This window comes from Lepisosteus oculatus, chromosome 8, assembly GCF_040954835.1.
Source record: "Lepisosteus oculatus isolate fLepOcu1 chromosome 8, fLepOcu1.hap2, whole genome shotgun sequence".
In the NCBI taxonomy this organism is placed as follows: domain Eukaryota; kingdom Metazoa; phylum Chordata; class Actinopteri; order Semionotiformes; family Lepisosteidae; genus Lepisosteus; species Lepisosteus oculatus.
Window position 1 is genome coordinate 19662049 of NC_090703.1, and position 19322 is coordinate 19681370.

General features: G+C 37.0%; 1 protein-coding gene across 1 annotated transcript; it reads right to left on the minus strand.

Annotated features, from left to right (window-relative positions):
* Positions 1–1285: 1285 nt before the first annotated feature.
* On the minus strand, positions 1286–18827 carry LOC107077824 (phospholipase B1, membrane-associated). The gene is made up of 16 exons (XM_015351000.2): positions 18731–18827; positions 17257–17321; positions 15818–15908; positions 14831–14889; positions 14324–14391; positions 13646–13689; positions 13166–13286; positions 12154–12205; positions 11272–11352; positions 10129–10194; positions 9034–9125; positions 7747–7828; positions 4779–4880; positions 3808–3903; positions 3492–3563; positions 1286–2607 (listed from the first exon to the last, which is right to left on the minus strand). Exons 1-16 carry the CDS (start codon positions 18786–18788, stop codon positions 2530–2532), a joined length of 1227 nt encoding a protein of 408 aa, XP_015206486.2. The 5' UTR covers positions 18789–18827; the 3' UTR covers positions 1286–2529.
* Between the last annotated feature and the right edge of the window lie 495 nt (positions 18828–19322).

Below are 19322 nucleotides of genomic sequence, written 5' to 3' on the forward strand. Positions count from 1 at the left end.
AATTTGAAAATCCCTCTACTCAGCCTCCGTTAAGATCCCGCACTAACTGTAGTATAAATGTACCTAGTAGATATTATAAAGGTAGAAAAATTACACTTGTTTTTCCAAAATGATGAAAACAATGCTAAAGCTGGCATAGAATAAACATTAATCTGGACATTAAATCTTAAAACTGACAATGATATTGTCACTGTACTGCATAATGGCTTTGTTTGTTTTTTTAGATTGACTCAACTCAAGTTATGGATTAAACAGTACACCTCAAAAGCCTTGATATTAGCAGAGTAATTTGAATTAGACCAGGGGAGAAGCTCTAATATTATCAGAAAAGCAAAGACAGGAACGATTTTGACAACAGGAACAGTTAAGTGAAGAACATTTAAAAAAATGGTATCTCAGGGGTTTCAATATTGAAACCTGATTGTAAAGCGAGGCACAAACACATTAGTGTGTTTTCCTCAGCTCCAAACAGCAGTTGGAATGTCGAGTGAAAAGATTGTCTTTCTCACTGGAGCCAGTGAAAACTGAATCGTGTATGTTACAGCTCACATGTATATTCACCAAAGGATTAGAGAACAGCATGTTCCGTAGGAGTGATCCATTCTGTGCAAAGCAGTGGTCGGCCAGGCATTTCCCTCAGTACGCTGTGCTACAGGAAACGATGATACCAGTGACCTCGCAAGAAGCATAATTGGCGCACTGCATGTACCTCCTGCACCCCCCCTGATGGAAAATGCAGACCTATCTAATGTGCCAATTCTCCTTCAAGCACTTATGGGCACTGCTTTTTAAATAATGAAAAGAGGAAATGAAATGCAGCCTGCAAGAAGCTACTGAACAACTATTCACATCTCATTACGTACTGTGTCAGCTAGTGTGGTTATAGGTTCCATCAACTAGATGTAAACATCAACTGGGATCAAGCCACAATACCTAGCTGTTGTAAATACCACTGGAATATAAAAGGCAGAAAGACCATCTATTTGAAATGAACAGTGAATTAATTTCACTGCACAGCTTAGGCAGCATACTGCTGTAATTGTGGGAACAAGTGCCAGCCTTCTCTATGAACATCTGTGTCAGGCTGTACATGACAAACAAGGGCACTCTGTCACACATGGCTGTGTTAGTGTGCTCCGTATTGTGTTTTGTGTTGCATATTGCTGTGTTAGTTTCATGGATAGGCTTCGCAAAAGAAAGAAAAAAGTATTGTAGTGCTGTGCCCCCTAGTGTAAGCTGATGGATATGACAAAATTAATGGACCCCCTACTAAAACAATAGCAAGTAAGCAAACAATTCACCTCTTTTATTTTTACTATTTTTGCTGATACATTTATTAAACACATGATTAAGGGAAGTTATGTAATACAATAAGTATTAGCAGCTTTTTTTTGCTCATTGTACATTCTTGATTATGTTGTTTTTTCTGATGATACTGTTAAACTAAACAATATGAATAAGCCTTTTGTTTTCCTTAGTCATTTGTTTAATGCTGTAAAAGGTGAAAAGCAATTTGTCCTTTAAAAATAAGTGTATTACTGTATCATAGCAGAATTGCAGAATTTAGAGAATAATATACATTTCCTAACAACAAGTCCTTTTCTTTTGCACAAATTTGCATTTTAAGGATTGTTTGACAAAATGGCGCTGCTTTTTTATTTTATTTCAAGGTCATCACCATTCCAATGCTGTTTTGGTAAAGACTCTTTGTTCTTTCTTTCCTCAAATCCCTTAGATTAATGGCTTGTCATACTGCCCTGTTTAATTCTACACCGTTGAGGCCACAGAAAGAAGGAAATGGGGCATGGCTTTAATTTTGATGCTGATGCACTTGAGGGATTCAGTAATAAAAGGTAGGTAGCTTGCTTATGAAGCAGCACAGATTCTGTAATCAGCACATGTTAAAGACTATAGCACCAATGAGATTCAGTGCCTGTGCTCTCATCATTTTATTGGCATTTAATGTCTACCAAATTTAGCTAAAATCCCCTCAATATATTCTATTAAGAGACACTGAAACCTTTCATGATCTTTAAAGTAATACTCACATAAAACCAGCACTTTCCACTGTTCTGCGGTTTGTCAATAACTTTATTAGTCATCCACTTTTCTTCTAGCTCAGCTCTGTTTGTGAATCACACTGGGATACAACAAGGAATCCAACAGAACTCTATGTAGGCAGGAGTGGACAATCATTACAGCAATTACTTTAGAGAAGGGGTGACCAGGGCTAGTCCTTGAATTCCTGTTTGGTGAAAGAAATAATTACTCAGTGAAACCAATTTGATATTTTTCGCATATGCACAGCTGTTGATTTAAAGGGATGTACTGTATGAAACCTGCTGGCACCACCACTCTTCAGGGAAGCGAACTGGATAGGCGTCATAGTCCTTATTGAAGCCCTGGTGGTATTGCAAAGTGAAGCTGAAGGTTTAAAATATTTCAAACACCAAAGTAAATGAAGACCTTTCATGAGATTCATGAGAAGAAGAGGCTCAGCATCAACAGAACCAGCAGAACTACATGGAGTCAGATCTGTCCAACGGAGCTTTGAGTCACACTTGCGGTGTTCCTAACATGACCAGTAGTATATATATAAGGGTGGTCCTGTAAATGAAAAGAGATTGATTATGTGAAAGGTGTTCACTGTGATGGATAAGCACAGACAAGAGCAAGATCATTCCAATTCAAAACCAGGTGTTTCTTCTTTATTTGGATCAGCATTATCCTACTTCATCTTCTAGTAATGAAGAGCATATAGTGATACAGTTATATTAAACTTCTGACTTTATTAAATAACCCTTTAACTATATGATTTTGTTGCAGGAACATTAGGCCATGTCTTTATCTCTAAAAAATTCCTAATAAGAGTTTTCATAATATACTAAAGAAATAAACTAACATTGCTGAAGGTTGGATAAATTTGCATCTATTGGAATTCTGTGTATACCCACGTTGGGTGGAAAAGTACTCAATCAAATTTTGAACAGTAATTTTAATTGAGAAGACAAAGACTCTTATTTTAAATTCTGTTGGACAGCGAAAGAGCAAACAACTGCTCTGTCCTTAATGGGAAGCCCATCCCTTGACAGGGAACACAGAAAAGAAACAAATCTAGTATAGCAATCCAAATCTAACCAACATGTAGGAAGGCTGAGGAAACCAGTATGTCTGGCAAAGCCCCACAAGAACATGTGAACATCTAAGACCCAGAATAAGGTGTGAGACCGCAGCTCTAACCAGTAAACTGTCATGCCAACTCAGATTGAAAATCATGTAAAACATGTAAAAATTAAACATTGTACAAAGTAAAATAACATTTTACGAAGTATGCAGACTTAAGATTTGTATGTGTTTTGTATGTAAGAAGAGAAAAGATCCAATGTAAATGCACTGTGATATGGAGTGTCAATGCTAGACCTCAGGTCTCACTCGGTTGCTGATTATTTAATGACAGGTTTTGTGGAGGAGCTGTGAAAGATCTCCCTTACCTCCGGTGGGCAAATGAGCTCTATTGGTTCTGAAAAGTTCTCAATTTCAAACTTCTCACCATCTGGCTGAAACTGCAAGGGAAGAACGGGGAACAAAATGACCTGCAGATATCAGTTGCAAATACTTTTAGATGAAATATCACAAATCATGTACGCGATTTCTGAATATTACATTTCGCATTATACTGTATATTATATATGCAAATTTTCATTTGCATTGATGTTGATGGCGCACTTATGACCTGATTAATGACTTAAATCAGTTCAACCCTCCTAGAAGCCTGGACCACATGCACAGCAACACTGGGCTCCTCACCATGTTGTTCCAAAGCCCCTTGGCCAGCTCCTCATGCCCCTTTATGCTGAAGTGGAAGCAGTCTGGTGCAAAGAAGGAGTAGTCAACTTTTCCACTCTATGAAATATCGAAAATAACACAGGCGTTGTTATGTGAGCCTGGAGGACTACATACCTGTGGATTTTGTATTCCAGCTGAGCCCTTGGGTACACAATTGGACCCTTAATTGACTTCATAAAAGGATTAATTCAAATTGTTTGATTGTTTTAACTACATTATAGGTTGTAGTTCAGGTGGGTAGCTGCGTCAGCATGCGTAGGTTGCAAAGGAACAAGTAATAGGTTTATCCCATGCTGAAAAAAAGAAGAAAGAGAACACAACGTTTCGGCCGTGGAGCCTTCTTCAGGTGACCTGAAGAAGGCTCCACGGCCGAAACGTTGTGTTCTCTTTCTTCTTTTTTTCAGCATGGGATAAACCTATTACTTGTTCCTTTACATTATAGGTTGCCTTCTAATTCTTGCATTTCATTCAGAAAAACATACCAAGCTTTTGAGTAAAAAACAAAAAAACTTGCAAATACCCCAATCAAGCAACTTGGTAATTCAATTAAGGTCTCAATTAGGTAATTAAACTCAACTGTAATGAGAACCCGCAGGTGTGTGTTCATCCAGAACCAAGACTGGGAACTTGTGCTGTAAGACATCTTAATAATGAAGGCCCTTGCCTTAAACGCATGAATAATTCACTGACTTAACCGTCAAATTAGTGAAAATTAAGAAACACATCATATTGCATAGTATATTCAAACTACAAATATAGCATTCTAGAGAAAGGATTTTTTTTTATTTAAACACTTTATTAGTTTAAATAAAGGATAAAGAACTAAAGGGAACTGATTTGTGACTCTGAAGTGTGCTTTACTTATCCCTGTCCCTGGAATTAACCCCTCCTATGGCAGAGAGAAGAACACAATGGAGCGATAGTGAACAGACCTCATCCTTTGGAGGCTTTGCTTTTTTCAGGTACGGCTGAAGAACCACTGAAAAATCATCCTTATTGTACCGGCCACTTCCTATTAGTTGCTCCATTCTTCTCTAGTGAAGGAAAAAATAAAAATCAATGTGCATTCATACTGACAGATAAATAGATTCAGTTCTGTTATTGTTTTCATTTGTTTCCATCTTATGAAAGTCTGCATGAGTTTGAGCAGCTACACCGCACAAATAGAAACCAGCATTTTCAGCATTTTCATGGAGTACTGACTATAAAAAAACAGTACATTGTTTTTTTTTCTGTACATGTTCCCTTTTCCACAGCCCTCACCAGAATAAGTGGACTGTAGATGGATGCATTTATGATAACATTTTCTAACATTATGATCACAGAGACATCAGAATCCATGAAACAGCAATAAATGAGATACTTAATCATAAAAACGTTAAAAGGTTACAAAGCATGAGAAGCCATAAGGCCAATCTGGTCCTTTTGCATTACAGAAGCGAATTGACCAAGGATCTTATCTAACCCTTTGTGGAAAGAAGCCACACCTCAAAAATATGTTTGGATAGGTTTCTGACACAAGACTTTCTGTTCAAAAAGTGACTCCTGTTCTCAATTTGTAACGCAGTTCTGTAGAGTTTCTGCATAAATTATGTCCTCTGCTTTGTGTTTGAATGTCAATTTCCACTTAATGTATCTACTGTAGTAGTTATTCTTTGAAATGAAAATAAAATATCAGCAATATTTTTGCCTTTAATTACTCCCCCATATAGTCTAGATGTAACTGATTTTTACATTCTCTAGATGTTACTTTCATGAGAAACTTCTTTGGGCTCTGTGTTTTCCATGCATAGTTTATGTTCATGTTTACTGCATATAGTGCAACACTCAGCACTTCTCTGCATTAGGTCTGTGATAGAAAATAAAAGGAGCATAAAAACGTGAGTAGGAATAAGATTAGAAATCTGTGAAGTGTGACAATGACAGGGGTTGAGGAAATACAGTATGATGTGTGACAGTATCGTGCACAAGCTGAACTTCCTTCATCATGTTATTATCCTGCCTTGTTTTCTCCAAGACAATGGGGTATGAATGATAAAATGTCAATGATAAAATGTCTTTTATCATAATGCCTGTCTTTCCTTGTTCAGCCATGTTGAAATATTTGTCCTTGGTAAATAAAACTGGTACCCAGGAACACATTCAAGTCTGATCAGCATCTGATGCATCGGTATTCTGGAAAAAAGACCAAATGCAGAGCTTCTTTTATATTGGCTGCTGGTATACAAAGCTAAGCATTACTTCTCTCAAGCTTTACTGGAGCTAGTTATTAGGTTTTCAGTTAATAAAAAGTATCTGATTTCTGTTACCACACCCTTCTGATCTGATATGATTTATCCAAAACAATTCAGGTTTTATTCATGTTTATTATTCACGATGCCTACACCTCTGTAACAGATCCATAGTCCACTGGTGACAGAAACTGACATCTTTCTGCAGTAAAGCCAACCTGTCTAGTGCCTGGACCTGATTAAGAACATAGTTCAGCTCAACACTCAAACGGCATCTCCAGTTCTTCTTCAATTTTTCCTTCATCTGGCCTTTCAAGCTCTTATTCTGGCATCGTTATATCCTTAATACCCTATGCACTGTAGCTGCTCCCTGAAGGTTACTGAAAGACCCCTGTAAGCACAGTTCTATAAATCAATTGGTTCCACTCAGTTATAAAAGGCCATTGTTTTAGCTGAGTTCAATGAGTGTAACTGATCCTAACATCCCAACATTACTGCGAGATGATGATATATATGACATAATTTGTATTGAGGAAGTTGTCTGGCCTTTTTTGCTCTAGTATGAGGCTGCCAACCACATGATGATGGTATTTTGTTCACTTACTTTTCTGTGATAATGACAAGATATATAGGGTTCAACAAACAAGAGTGATGACAAGGGTCATTACACAGTATGTACTGATTAGATAATGAACACTGAGTTCATGAATTTCTAAAATTGTAAAGGTAATGATGCCTGAAATAAACTGGAGGCAACCTGCAGATTTCTATGAAGAGAATGGATATGCATATCCAAATCACAGTAATTCAGCTGGGGTAAGCAATGATAACAGCCAAACTCAGATAATAAAGACAACAACAGAACTAAACCTTATCAGGATCCATATTCATTTCTTGCCTGCAAAATGTCCATCTTGAGACCAAGAAGTGACCAATTATTTATTAACTTTCCTAGTAAGGTGAGACAACATAAAATAAAGTTTAAATGATTAAAAATATGGTTTCCAGGGTGCAGTCATAGATCTTTATCTATATCACATGCCAATGTGACCAGATGGTAATCTAATGTGTTATCTGTGAACACGGAAATGAACAGTATCAGGAACACTAGAATCAGCTGATCTCAAGATCCATATTCACTTTGACCTTGATCTTTTCTTACGCTGTTTATATGAACTGACATTCTAGTCCATAGTTCTAGTTTACATTGTCTAGATGTTACTTTCATGAGAAACTTCTTCAGGCTCAGTGTTTTCCACGCATAGTGTATGTTTTTGTTTACTGCATATAGGGCAACACTCTGCACTTCTCTGCATTAGGTCTGATAGAGAGAATAAAAGGAGCATAAAAACGTGGGTAGGAATAAGTTTAGAAATCGGTGAAGTGTGACAATGACGGGGCTTCAAGCTCATCATGCTAGAGTCAGTCCCAGTTCCTGTAGCATTACATAGGCTAGTACAAGAGGCTGCCCTGAAGGGGATACTAGTACTGTACATTACACAGTGCTCCCACCAAAGCTGGTGCTCATTCATACAGTTAAGTAGACATGGGAAAAAGCAACTTGCTCCAGTGTCCATGGGAGGGCCAATCCAATGTTATATCCATTTTCCAATTACTCTTAAAAGCACTACTTTACACTGCCCCCAGTTCCCTTCCTAATGTATTGTACCTGGAATTCGTGATTTAGTTCAACGAGCTCCTCCAGCTCAGGAGAACCTGTATCTGGCCTCACCAGGCAGGAACAGAAAGATCTGCAGAAAGAAAATAATGCTTGAAACAAAATAAAAAAGCTACAATGAAACACCCAGAACACAGTTTTAGGTTTGATAAAAGCTTAAATGTATCTGTGTGATATGTATAATTTGTATTATGGGAACATGTCATAAGTGCTAGTATATGGTAGATGATGATTAAATAAATTCACATGCCTGTTTTATATGTCTTTTATTTTTATATATAATTATGTGAAGACTTCTGTGCTGAAAGATCTTAAGGATCTATAATTTCATCTTCATAATGTACTGAAGATGACTGCTCACTCATATACTAAGTTGCAAGACTTGAAAAATTACTTTGAAACATCAAAGATTAAAACATCACTGAAAACTGGCATGAGATATTGGAGAGAGAGCAAGTGTTGAATAGAAATTAAATGGAAACATTTTTAATATTGAGTAATTGATTTGCTGATCTATCATTAGTACTAGTTAAATTATTAATTCAAAATAGAAGGGTTCATTATTGTACAGTATATACTGGATATTTGCAATATTTATGGAATCCTGTAAGCCGTAATTCAATAAAAAAGTATAAAACATTTGAATATAAAAAATGGATTATACACTGCAAAAAAAATATGGTTGTACTTTAACAAATATGTACTAATAAATACTAGTGCTTCTAATAAAAATAGTGCAATCATTCTTAGAAAACAATATTATCTTCATTATATAATGTACTACATATTACCTGAACATGACAGGATGGCTGTCAGGGACCTTAGCACATGAATGCATGCTGACACAAGATGCAATACCATGATAAACTTTATTGTGTGGATTCAAACGCAAAAATGTACAGAAACAACACTAGACTCCATCAACGGTCTAACTACCCTGTCTACCCTGGGGACATCTTATTACATTCACTACTGTACATCGCAACTATCCAACCTCAACAAAGTCATGAAGGGCTGTGGGTGCTACCACCATTGTACTGTAGATGTGCTCACACTTGTCCACTTGACTTAACCTAACCAACACCTGGTTACAGGTGCTCATAACCTGGGATCGCACCACAGATTTTTTGCCAGTGGGTATAATAGCAGTCTCCAATGGCTAGCCCCTTGTACTGTCATCCCTGAGTCCAGCCAACTAGAGGCATCCTTTACAGTTTTGTTTGATACTGAAGACCCTCTAAAAACCTGTGTGCTCTGCTTCATTAAACTGAAATTTACCTCTGAAGCAAACATCCAATGCTCCCATCATTCACTTCCCGGAGGCCCTCCATGTCCAGGACCTCAACTAAATTCACGATCATCCTGGGTATCTGAGAGGAAACAGAGTGCCAGAGACTCCATAAAAAATTAAATATTAAAAAACATTTAAAAATTAGATATCTTAAGATGTCTAAAACCTGACAGGGTTTCACTTTGATATGATTATCACATACTGTAGGAGTCATACTGATGGGCAGGAAAGAAAATAACATTTCCCAGGATATTGCATTTATCCATTTTAAGAGCGGCTGTCCCTTTAACATGGAGGAAGTTAAAAAGGAGATGTGTGTTTCAGGGGTGTAGCCAGAGGGGTGGAATTTGGCTCCCCAGCTGCCACCCTCTTTATGACATTACCAAACATCCCATATAGTCTTACGTTTACCAACAAAAGAAAACAATTACAATGTCTCTTAAATTTTTTAAAAGAATACAGTACATGTAGCCTATATTGTACATGCTTGGTGTCAGCAAATATGCAGCAGATCATTACAGATTGTTCCCATGCAGCTAAGTTGCGAGATTTTGGCTTTGGCTTGCGTTGCAGTTCAGTCTTGCCAGCAGTGTAAAACAGGGGTTACCAGTAAAACTGGAGTAGAACACCTTTTAGTAATACATTATTAGTATTAGTTATATTTTAGAAGGGAAATAATGTCATTTAAAAATGCCATCAGCATAGCTGTTCCTGCCACCTCTCTGCCATCACAAATACAAAAATCTGGGCTACACCACTGATGCGTTTTAATTCTTCTTTTTTCTATGCAAACCTTTTTACCGAGGAACCTGCACCTCAAAAAAAAAAAACCTGAAATTGTTGAGTTTGCTATGTACTGGGAGTCTTATTCAGTCTCAATCCCCATAATGGACTCAGGATCTATTTCTGTTCATTCTTCCACTGTGTGCTATTTTATACATGTTTACATGCTGCAACAAATCAGATGAGGTTATGTTACTAACTGGAAACTTGAACGGTCTGAAGTTCAAACTCTAACATTACTGGTGCCATGAATAGTTCAACTGAACAATAACAATAACAGTGATAACGCCTTACTGTACCTCATTATACAGCATATCCAAGGCAACAGTCAAGTTATGAATGAAACTGTCCGCTGAATAAAGGGTCTGGAGAAGCAAAAAGAAAAAGTTCTAAGTGGTAAAACGCCTTTTAAAGAAAAACAGTCAATTGATACTGGTTTACAATGTTTTTTTAAATGTAGGTAATTCTTGTTTGTTCTGGGAAACTTTGCTAGTGTTTATAAGCTGAATGATTCAATTTGTTGCTAACATTGGAGAAGAAACATTAATCATAGTAATATAGCATAATTCAGATTCTGGAAAACTCTTTGGAACAAGAGTCTACCTATAAATCCCACAAATATGTTACCACCAATCTGGAAAGTGCTATACTCTTTTGATCATATAAATACCAAAAAAAAGATTCACAATAGTGAAATTAATTCATCCTGTCTTGCAAAGAGATGTGTGTTCTGTCATAAGGTTAAGCACTTGATTAATTGAGGTATCAGATCGACACTTTCAATTAGATTTTGTTTTTTATTTTAAGTGAGAGAAGTGATTTGGGAATGTCTGAAGCATGAATCAATGGCTCAGACATCTTTAAATAAGCAATGAACCTGCCTTACCGCATGACCAAAACAATATTGAAAATAATTGCATATACAGCATACGAATAAGAATAAAGTTCGCATGAAATCTCTATATCAGTAGGTGATTGAGATTCAACTACTTCTGTGTTTTGTGGTTTTTGTTTTTGGCTGCTTATCTACAGTATATATGTAATGTGTATGGTCATATAATTCTCTAGAAAATAAAGAACAAATTAAATCCTTCTTAAAGTAAATCCAAGAGGAAATTTTATTCATCCATTTCCATCAACCACTTTATTCTTATAGGGTTGCAGTGAGACAGAGCCTAACCTGTCAATACTAATGTAGGTCCTGGATGAGACACCAGTCCATCAGGGTTCACACACATATAAAAGGGATCATTTGGAGATACCAGTTAAGCTGGACAGTAGGTTTTCTTAACTGTGAGAGGAAACCATTGCAGCTGGAGAAAAGTCTAAGGAGACACTGGGAGACAATGCAGCCACTTCACCCACATGAGATTTCAACACACCAGAAACGGTCGCTCAGCACAAGGAAAAACGATATTTACAACAGACTGAGCCAGGCCTACCTTATTTTTACAGTAGTCGCAGATATCATTATTTCCAATAAGAATGGTCAGTAGCTTCCAGTCTTCTTCAAAACTGAGTCCCTAAACAAATAAATCGTGTATTTTATGCTGCATGTTGTTGCCCAATTGCCCAACACTCAAGAAATCACCATTCATCTTCTATGGTAACTGCTTTAGATGCCACAAGGTGCACGAGGCCCAAATGTGTTTGTGTCTGATCTATTTTGTGCAAGGCATTTGTTACAGGTGTTTGATCTCCATATCAGTACTGTTTGTTTTGGTATGAAATGGCTCAATGTATGTATTTTAGAGAAACATATGCAAAATCTTCAATCCACTCAAAACCTAGGAAAGTAAAATTGCAGTTTGACAGTAGCTACATTATATTTCTTTGATGTATGCATATATTCCTGTGGCATATTTTCGTAAGGCACAGTTTGATAAGAACAGACACCTACAGTGTTATTACAAAATATGTTGTTAAGTCAGAGCTCACTTGCTATTCTTCAAAAAGAGTGACAGATTTGACAGTTTTTAAAAAAATGCAATTTTGGGAAATGCAAGCCTGTCATTTCATTTTATTAAAAGAGTGATGATCAAATACAGAATGTTACAGTTTTTGTACAGCATGTATTATTCCTCTACATGAAGAGAAAGGTACTGTATTAATCAATATTAAACCCATTGAACTGAGTATATTTGTACACAACAATCTTGAAGGAGCAACATGAGAGACAATTGTTCAAGTTCCACCAGACAGCTCAATTACGAGCACTGGGAAGGACCACGCACATGGGAAAGTGGTGTAGCTCAGGAAGCTACTGGGTTTTTTTCAGTCATGTTAATGTTGAATTAACCAAGGACAAAGTACATATTACTTACCGGGTAGTTTTTCAAAGTATCAATCAGGTGCCTAGTCTGTTGTGTAAATTCACTAGAAAAAGAATAATTATCATCATGAATATGTTAATTGCTAGGGAGATCTTCACCTTGAGTCATCGACCATTAATTAACTGCTACAGGTATAATTAAATTGTTTAAACTGTGCGCATCTTCATAATTTGCAAAAGCACTGCGTTGATTAATTAAAAATGGAACAGTGAAGAGCTTAGTCATATCTGTTCTGCCTTTCATTCTTGCTCGTTTTTGTAAATCCCAGTCTGTACTAATGCATTTTACATTAATGAAGTGCAATATATCAGATTTACCACAGGATTTTACATTTATCAGTGGAAATTGTCCTGTTAATTTTAGTTAAAAATAAAGAGTCTTCTGGCCTTGGTAAAAGAGCCTTGAAAAGGCTAATAAGTTCAGAGCAGCAACTGATTAAAGGCTGTTTGTGGCCATTACATAGCAATTTTATATCACGACATGTCATAAAACCTGTTAATAGCACCATCCACATGGTCCATTTCTTTAGAACAGTTGTTATATAATACTTATAATACATGCTTATCAGAAACAAAGTCATTGAATCCCAGTATGTAATTGGCTAATTAACTTTGACTCTTGAGGAACAAACATTAATCTATATGTTCTGTGTCAACGACTTCTGATGGAAGACAGATAGAAATGAAGTTCTGGAACACTCAAGTCAGAAAAGTCTGATGCTTTTTTCATACAGTCATCGGAGTCAGCAGCAATCTCCCTAGCCCCCCTTGTATCTTTTTCTAATGGCTTTAAATAGCTTGGCTTGAATCCGCATTCATTGAACTATGAGAAATAAAACCAATCTGTCAATCATCTTTATGAGCAAGGCAGGGTGAATGGTCGCCAAGGAAACCTGAATACAAACAACAGATTTTCATCTCAGCACACAGGGTGGGCACTCGGCCTTGGCTCCAAGTCCCAGATTAGCCACCCTTGCACCCTTGTCTGCTATACGCTCGCTTACTATGTGTTGTGTCCTGTGACTGCCAGGTTGAACCCAGTTTCCTTCAGTGTGGCAGGCTTTCCATTCACAGTCCTTTTAAGGGCTGGTGCAATGACATTGGGGTTGAAGAGTTTGACAATGTCTGCAAAAGTACAATATACAGACAGAGTACAAGTCACATACAGCGGGTGGAGATAAGGATGGCTATTCAGAAACCTCTGTTTAGATTTGACTTTTTTTTTTTTAGTGCAACCAAAGCCAACATCTCCATTTTACAATCGAATGTACGCCCAGGGAAAATTACAATAAAAGCTCTTTGGAGAGAAGTGACAAGACTGAACTTCATCACAGCATGTTTCTGCAGTAATACACTTGTTTGGGACTGTTAAGACAACAGGGAAGCTACAAAAAAAAGTTTTTAAAATTGTATTATATTCATTTTGCTTAACAGAAAAATAATTTTGCTTTAAATGTTGAGAGGAATAAAACAAATGAGCTTACTTGCCAGGGTGATGACATCTTGGTAAGTCCCATATCCCCCAATACTGAAAGACAACAAATGAACAGTAAGTACACAAGTCTGAAAAGACATTTCCCCAAAAGTGTTTTAATTATGATGCAGCTAAGCTGTGCACTATTTTTGAAGATAATGCCACTTTTTATCTATGAAAAAAAAAAAGGACCAACTACATCCTCAATGATAGCATACTTTATCAACTGTGAAGTGTGCTGTTTTTCTGGCTTGTTTTCACATTATATATTTTTGTTTAGCATACGTCATTGCATTTCACCTTAATTATACTGGCCATAATGTCATTTATTCTTTTGCTTTTATTGGAATCAGTAAGTAGTTACACTTAACAGAAATTTTGCATTTACATTACACTTTGCTCCATATAAAGGTGTCTGCCAACCAAATACTGTAAATAATAATTGACTGCAGAAGAGGTAAAATGCAGTAACCTAATTCACAAAATGGCAGTCAGGATTCTACTGCATAGGGCGCAACATTTTGTAACTAAAATAAAAAGGCAATGTTCAAAACAAAATGAAATCTTGAACCAAGAGCCTATTATAAGCATTTAAAAACACACATACTAAGAGAAAAACTGAAGTGCCACAATTTTAGGTGTTGGTTATTAGAAGATAAAAAGTATTTGTCAATTAAAGCCTTGATACCTCCATGAAACTTGCCGATATTCGTTTGGTATTCCTAGGATACTTGATGCATTTGCACCTATTGCAGTCTAAAAAGAACAACAAATTAGAATAATGAAAACAAAAAAATCTGCATTACAACATATTTACAATAGATTAAAGAAAGAAGAAAATATTTGGTTTTACTTTCTAGCACAGAATGAACCTTTACTTCTTTGCAGCTGGAACACTGACACAGATTCCTTCTCTATTTCACCTTATTATTCTATTAATATTCATAAAGCAAATGGCACAATTTAATTTGATTTTTTAGAATATATGTCAAGGAATACGGGGGTAGAAAAATGGGGGGTGATTTGCAACATTCCTTTATCTTGAAAAACCAAAGATGAGGTGAAAAGGGTATTTTTATAAGTGAGGAAAAAAAATGTAAACCTCAGAGACTGAAAGTTTCTCAGATTTAATGCAATGTCCAAAAAAGACACCTGTTTCCCTATTTTTGGCATTACAAATGAAAACTGAACTCACTGTCAGTGAATCCCCCAGAGCAGCAATAACTTTGATGTCTGCTGGCTTCACACGCTGAACTGCAACAAATCACAAATTCTTCCGATGAGTAGTGTTAGTGAGCAAATTAAAATGCATTGAATTTAAAAGGCTATCAGAGATTGCTTTTTCATGGTTCATTTTTTATTCTCTGTGTTACATGAAATATATTTGAAAAGCCTTTCAACTGATAAAGTGATTTATGTTTTAAACGTTTTGTGTATCCATTTTAATTTAAGTAGGACAAACAAAACTTGAAAGACCTTTTATGATTCAGTCTAGTAACTCAGTAATACATTTGACTAGGCATCATTTATAACTGTGCTCGGAGGAAAACGGGAGTGAAATAGAGGAGTTGATTATAACCAAATAAAAACGGGTTTAGGACTTCCTTGCAAACATTTTCTAACTGCTTCTTCCCAATCCGGGCAGCGGGGGAGCTGGACACCCTGGACGGGACACACATCAGGATACTGGGCAGGTCCGTCACAGATGTGTGCACTCTAGCCAATGAACCTACCTGTATGTCTATGTACTTTAGGAGGAAACCCCCACAAACACGGGGAGAACATTCAAACCCTACACAGATAGCATCTCAGTAACTGAACCCAGGGCCCCAACTCTGCAAGGCAGCAATGCTAACACTGTGCCCACCCTAGTTCAGAAACAGATTAGCCTTTGGATGTCTATGAGGATTACACATTAAACTAATATGCCCAGGTATGCGTGTGTTCCACTGTACAAGCTTATTGCATGTCCATCCACAGTTTATAATGGCCTTACTGCTCTGAAATTTAAATGAAAAACTATTACCATTTTCAGAAAGGTGGTTCTGATATGTTAAGCATTACTCTCTTTTGAATCACTTGACTAATGTTAAAGCAAGCTTAGAAGCCAAATCACTGCCATGCCAGTGTTAATCTTTGCACGAAAGATGAAAACAACATTTGCGCATTTCATTTCTCTTACCAGAGGTGGGAACGCTCGGTGAGGGGCTCATGTCTGGACACCGGAAAAGGGGATGCTTATAATTCTGGGGCCTTATTTTCTCTGGAAACTCCTGAGTAAGAGACCACAAAGGACAAGAAAGACTGAATCAAACATCAAAAAAGCTTGCAACCAAGAGTATTATTCCAAATATATTAGAAGTAAACAATCGTTTTAAAATCTGTTACATAGGTTTTACCTATTGCACATAAATTACATGACAGTGTCATTTATCAATGCCTAATCTAGAAAAATACTTTCAATACAGTTTCATCAGGTATGGGAATTATCAGAGCAAAACATCCTTTTCTATTTATCAAACTTTTTATGATGCAAAATCTATTATTAAAGGAAATGTTTTTTCACTTTGAAAGGATGTTGTAATTTAGCAAACAGTAAAATGAGACTACAGTGCAGAGAAAAGGTTTCTGTAGCCCCTATTAGAACTTTGGTAATTAATTAAGAGTACAGGCAGTCCGTGTAGGAAGTCATCTGAACATTTTGATCACTAATTGTAAATGCATGAAATAGTGTGTGGAAAAAAAAATGGTCCTGAAGCAGTGAATGAATTTGCTGGTTTCAAAGTGATCACAATTTGAAAGAAATTGGGGGTGATATTTATCCATTTGTATTTTGTATCTATTTGCATTTGCTTTTATTGTTTTTATGGGTTATAAGTAAATTAAATGTATATACCTGTATATTGGGAATGTACCTCAAACTAATTACATTAATCCTTATGGATATTTTTTCCCTTTTCTAAGTGTTTTCACTATAAATTGTATTATTTAAGAACATAACCTGGTCTTTTAACAATACACTCTGTACCCAATTTAGTTAGCTACAAGTGAAATACGCAATCTAATTTATAGTACCTAATTTATATGGGAGTTGCATAAAAGTTGCATGGGGCAAAGTTTATGCTCTTATGGTACCAAGCCCTGCATATTTACATTGTTCTTTATGTTTTTTCACTATTCCTCACAACTTTCTGGTCCCTAAGCTGGAGTTGATGCTGTTGATGTCTGGGGAGGATTACAAAATAATTTCTAAACATGTGGAGATCTATCCACCTGCTATCAAACAGTCTACAGATAGAAAATACTCAAGATCTCCTCAAGAGCAACTCAGAAAGTCTTCCAGTTACAAAAAAAAAACTCCAGAGTAACATCTAATGATCTCCAGGCCTCTCTAGCTACAGCTAATGTCACTGTTCATGCTTCAGTCGTCAGGAAAAGAATGTTTGCATGTGAGCATAACCAACAAAGACTAAACCATTGTGTAAAAGGAACACTGCCACTCATCTCAGGTTTACCAAAGACCACCCGGACAATCCTGAGAAGTAGTAGAAGTTTCTCTGGAACGACAGGTCTGGAGTTCTTCTTAGCACTGAAACTCCCTTACAGATTAAGTCTGTGTACCTGAGCTAGAGACTCCTCGCTGTACCCTTTCAGGCCATCCTCATACTTCTTCATCCAGTTGCTCCCTTGGAGAAATGAGATGCATTCTTAAAATTTACATTTAGACCCATTCTACTCACCCCCAATCATAGCCATTCAATGCAATTCTTTATCAGATCAAATCACTTTATTAGCCATATGCAATTCCTTGCATTAGGAATTTGTCTTTTCACATACCCCAGCTTGCTCTCCATGAGACACACAGACAGGAAGAGAAGCTTGGGGTCAGAGCACAGGGCCAGCCATTGTACAGTACCACGGGAAGAATTGGGGTGAAGGGGCCTTGCTCAGGGGCCCAACAGAGTAGGATTCTTCTGCCAGCCACAGGATTTGAACTGGCAACCTTCCAGCCACAGGCGCAGATCCTTAGCCACAGTGCCACCAGTGGAGACGGATACAAGCTGTTATCCTCCAGCAATGCACTTTTCAGTTTGGATTTTGAAGGACGTGTCTGGTGCTAGATATTTCAACAAATCCATCTAGGTCAGTCATCTCCAACACCTGCTCCAACACCACAGTACAGATTCCCTGTTCCCATTCTTTGAACCCCTCGTCAGAAGGTCTGCATTCCTGTCTAGCTATTGGTCGCTTAAGTGAGCTTTCAAACTGAATTAAAAAACTGTTACATTTAAACCTGGCCAAGGGTTTCATCTATTGGAAAGTATGATAATCTATGTTGCTTATTAAAATTAATAAGCAGAGAGCCCACAATAATCAAAATATTAGGTCCATCATGTAACTGGGAGCTCAGCTGGTGAAATATCTAGCAGGGCTGGAGGTCATGAGTCTGAAGCCCTTATAGGGAAATTAAAAACACAACAGCTTAACACCAGGAAATAAGTCAAATCAGTCACTGACTCAGTAAAATTCTAAGAAGCTCAGATGGGATGAAAAATATAAGTCATTCCATCCAAAGCCAGCATCGTCCTCACAGAGTGATTGCATCACAATAATAACACTCAGTTGCCAAACACCACCGTTCTTAAAAAGGGTGAACGGCTGAAAAGACAGCCTTTATTTTTCACGTTATAAGGCATAATTACCATATCATGGTTAGAAATTAACGCCTTGTCAAAGAGCCAAGCACAAAAAAACAATTCAGAAACAGAAATGTTTTCTCTAATTCGACAGTCTAGCCAATCTTAAGTTAAATTAATTTTGTGACCCCAACATATAAGAATTAACATTTCACAAATCATCGTATTTCTCTTTATAATTTTGTTCATTTTTTATGTTTGATGTACAGCAGTGAATTAAGATCTTAAAAGTTCAAAATCGAGTTTAATTATTAGTGATGATACAGTAATTACTTCTCAGGAAACATCTGCCATGTCTGACTTTGTACTTTAAGAGCAGGTACGAATTGTGAAGAATCAGTCTCCAGTAAAACCATGCTGTTGTTATCATTTTGTTCAGCTGCTTTCATAGCTCATACCTTGAACGGAGGACGAACACACAACACATACAGCCAGGAGAAGAGAGAGGTGCCTCATGGTCGACACTGCAAACAAGGAAGGCTACTGCTTGGGTCTGCAGACTAGCTCTGAGACAGAGCCGCAGGCTTTATACTGTGACAACAACACCTTATCTCTTTTTTCTTGATAACTACGTGACAGAAGTTCATATGGCTTATTAAGAATGGGTCGGCCTTTGCAGGGATAAAAGAAGTAAAGCAAAGATCAACTTCATTATCAAAGCTTTTTTAAAAGCAGTCCATCGATCGACCACACGTGTCATGCTGAAATGCAAATTAAGAAAATGACAGGGGGCAGTAAGTTGATTCAATATTACCAACTATAAATACCGTATATCTTACAAAAAATTACATCTTAAGGCAAAGGTAGTATAATAGCAATATAAAACATGATGTAAACAGAATGAGAACCTTATTTCACAAGGTAAAAGCAATATACCCTAAAAGTTATAAGCTAGCTTTCAGTCCTTTCAGTGAGTGGGGAGCTGGCACTGACTCAGTTCACTGACCAAAGTGATTTTTTGGAAGGGCAAAGATTAATCTTTGGATGGTA

What these genes read in the sequence shown, in the direction of transcription:
- LOC107077824 (XM_015351000.2), bottom strand. Translation starts at nt 18,788, where the DNA reads ATGAGGCACCTCTCTCTTCTCCTGGCTGTATGTGTTGTGTGTTCGTCC. An exon ending in GCGAGGAGTCTCTAGCTCAG is followed by an intron (nt 15,909 to 17,256) that starts GTACACAGACTT and finishes TCTCTTACTCAG; the next exon opens with GAGTTTCCAGAGAAAATAAG. An exon ending in GCGACTACTGTAAAAATAAG is followed by an intron (nt 10,195 to 11,271) that starts GTAGGCCTGGCT and finishes TTGCTTCTCCAG; the next exon opens with ACCCTTTATTCAGCGGACAG.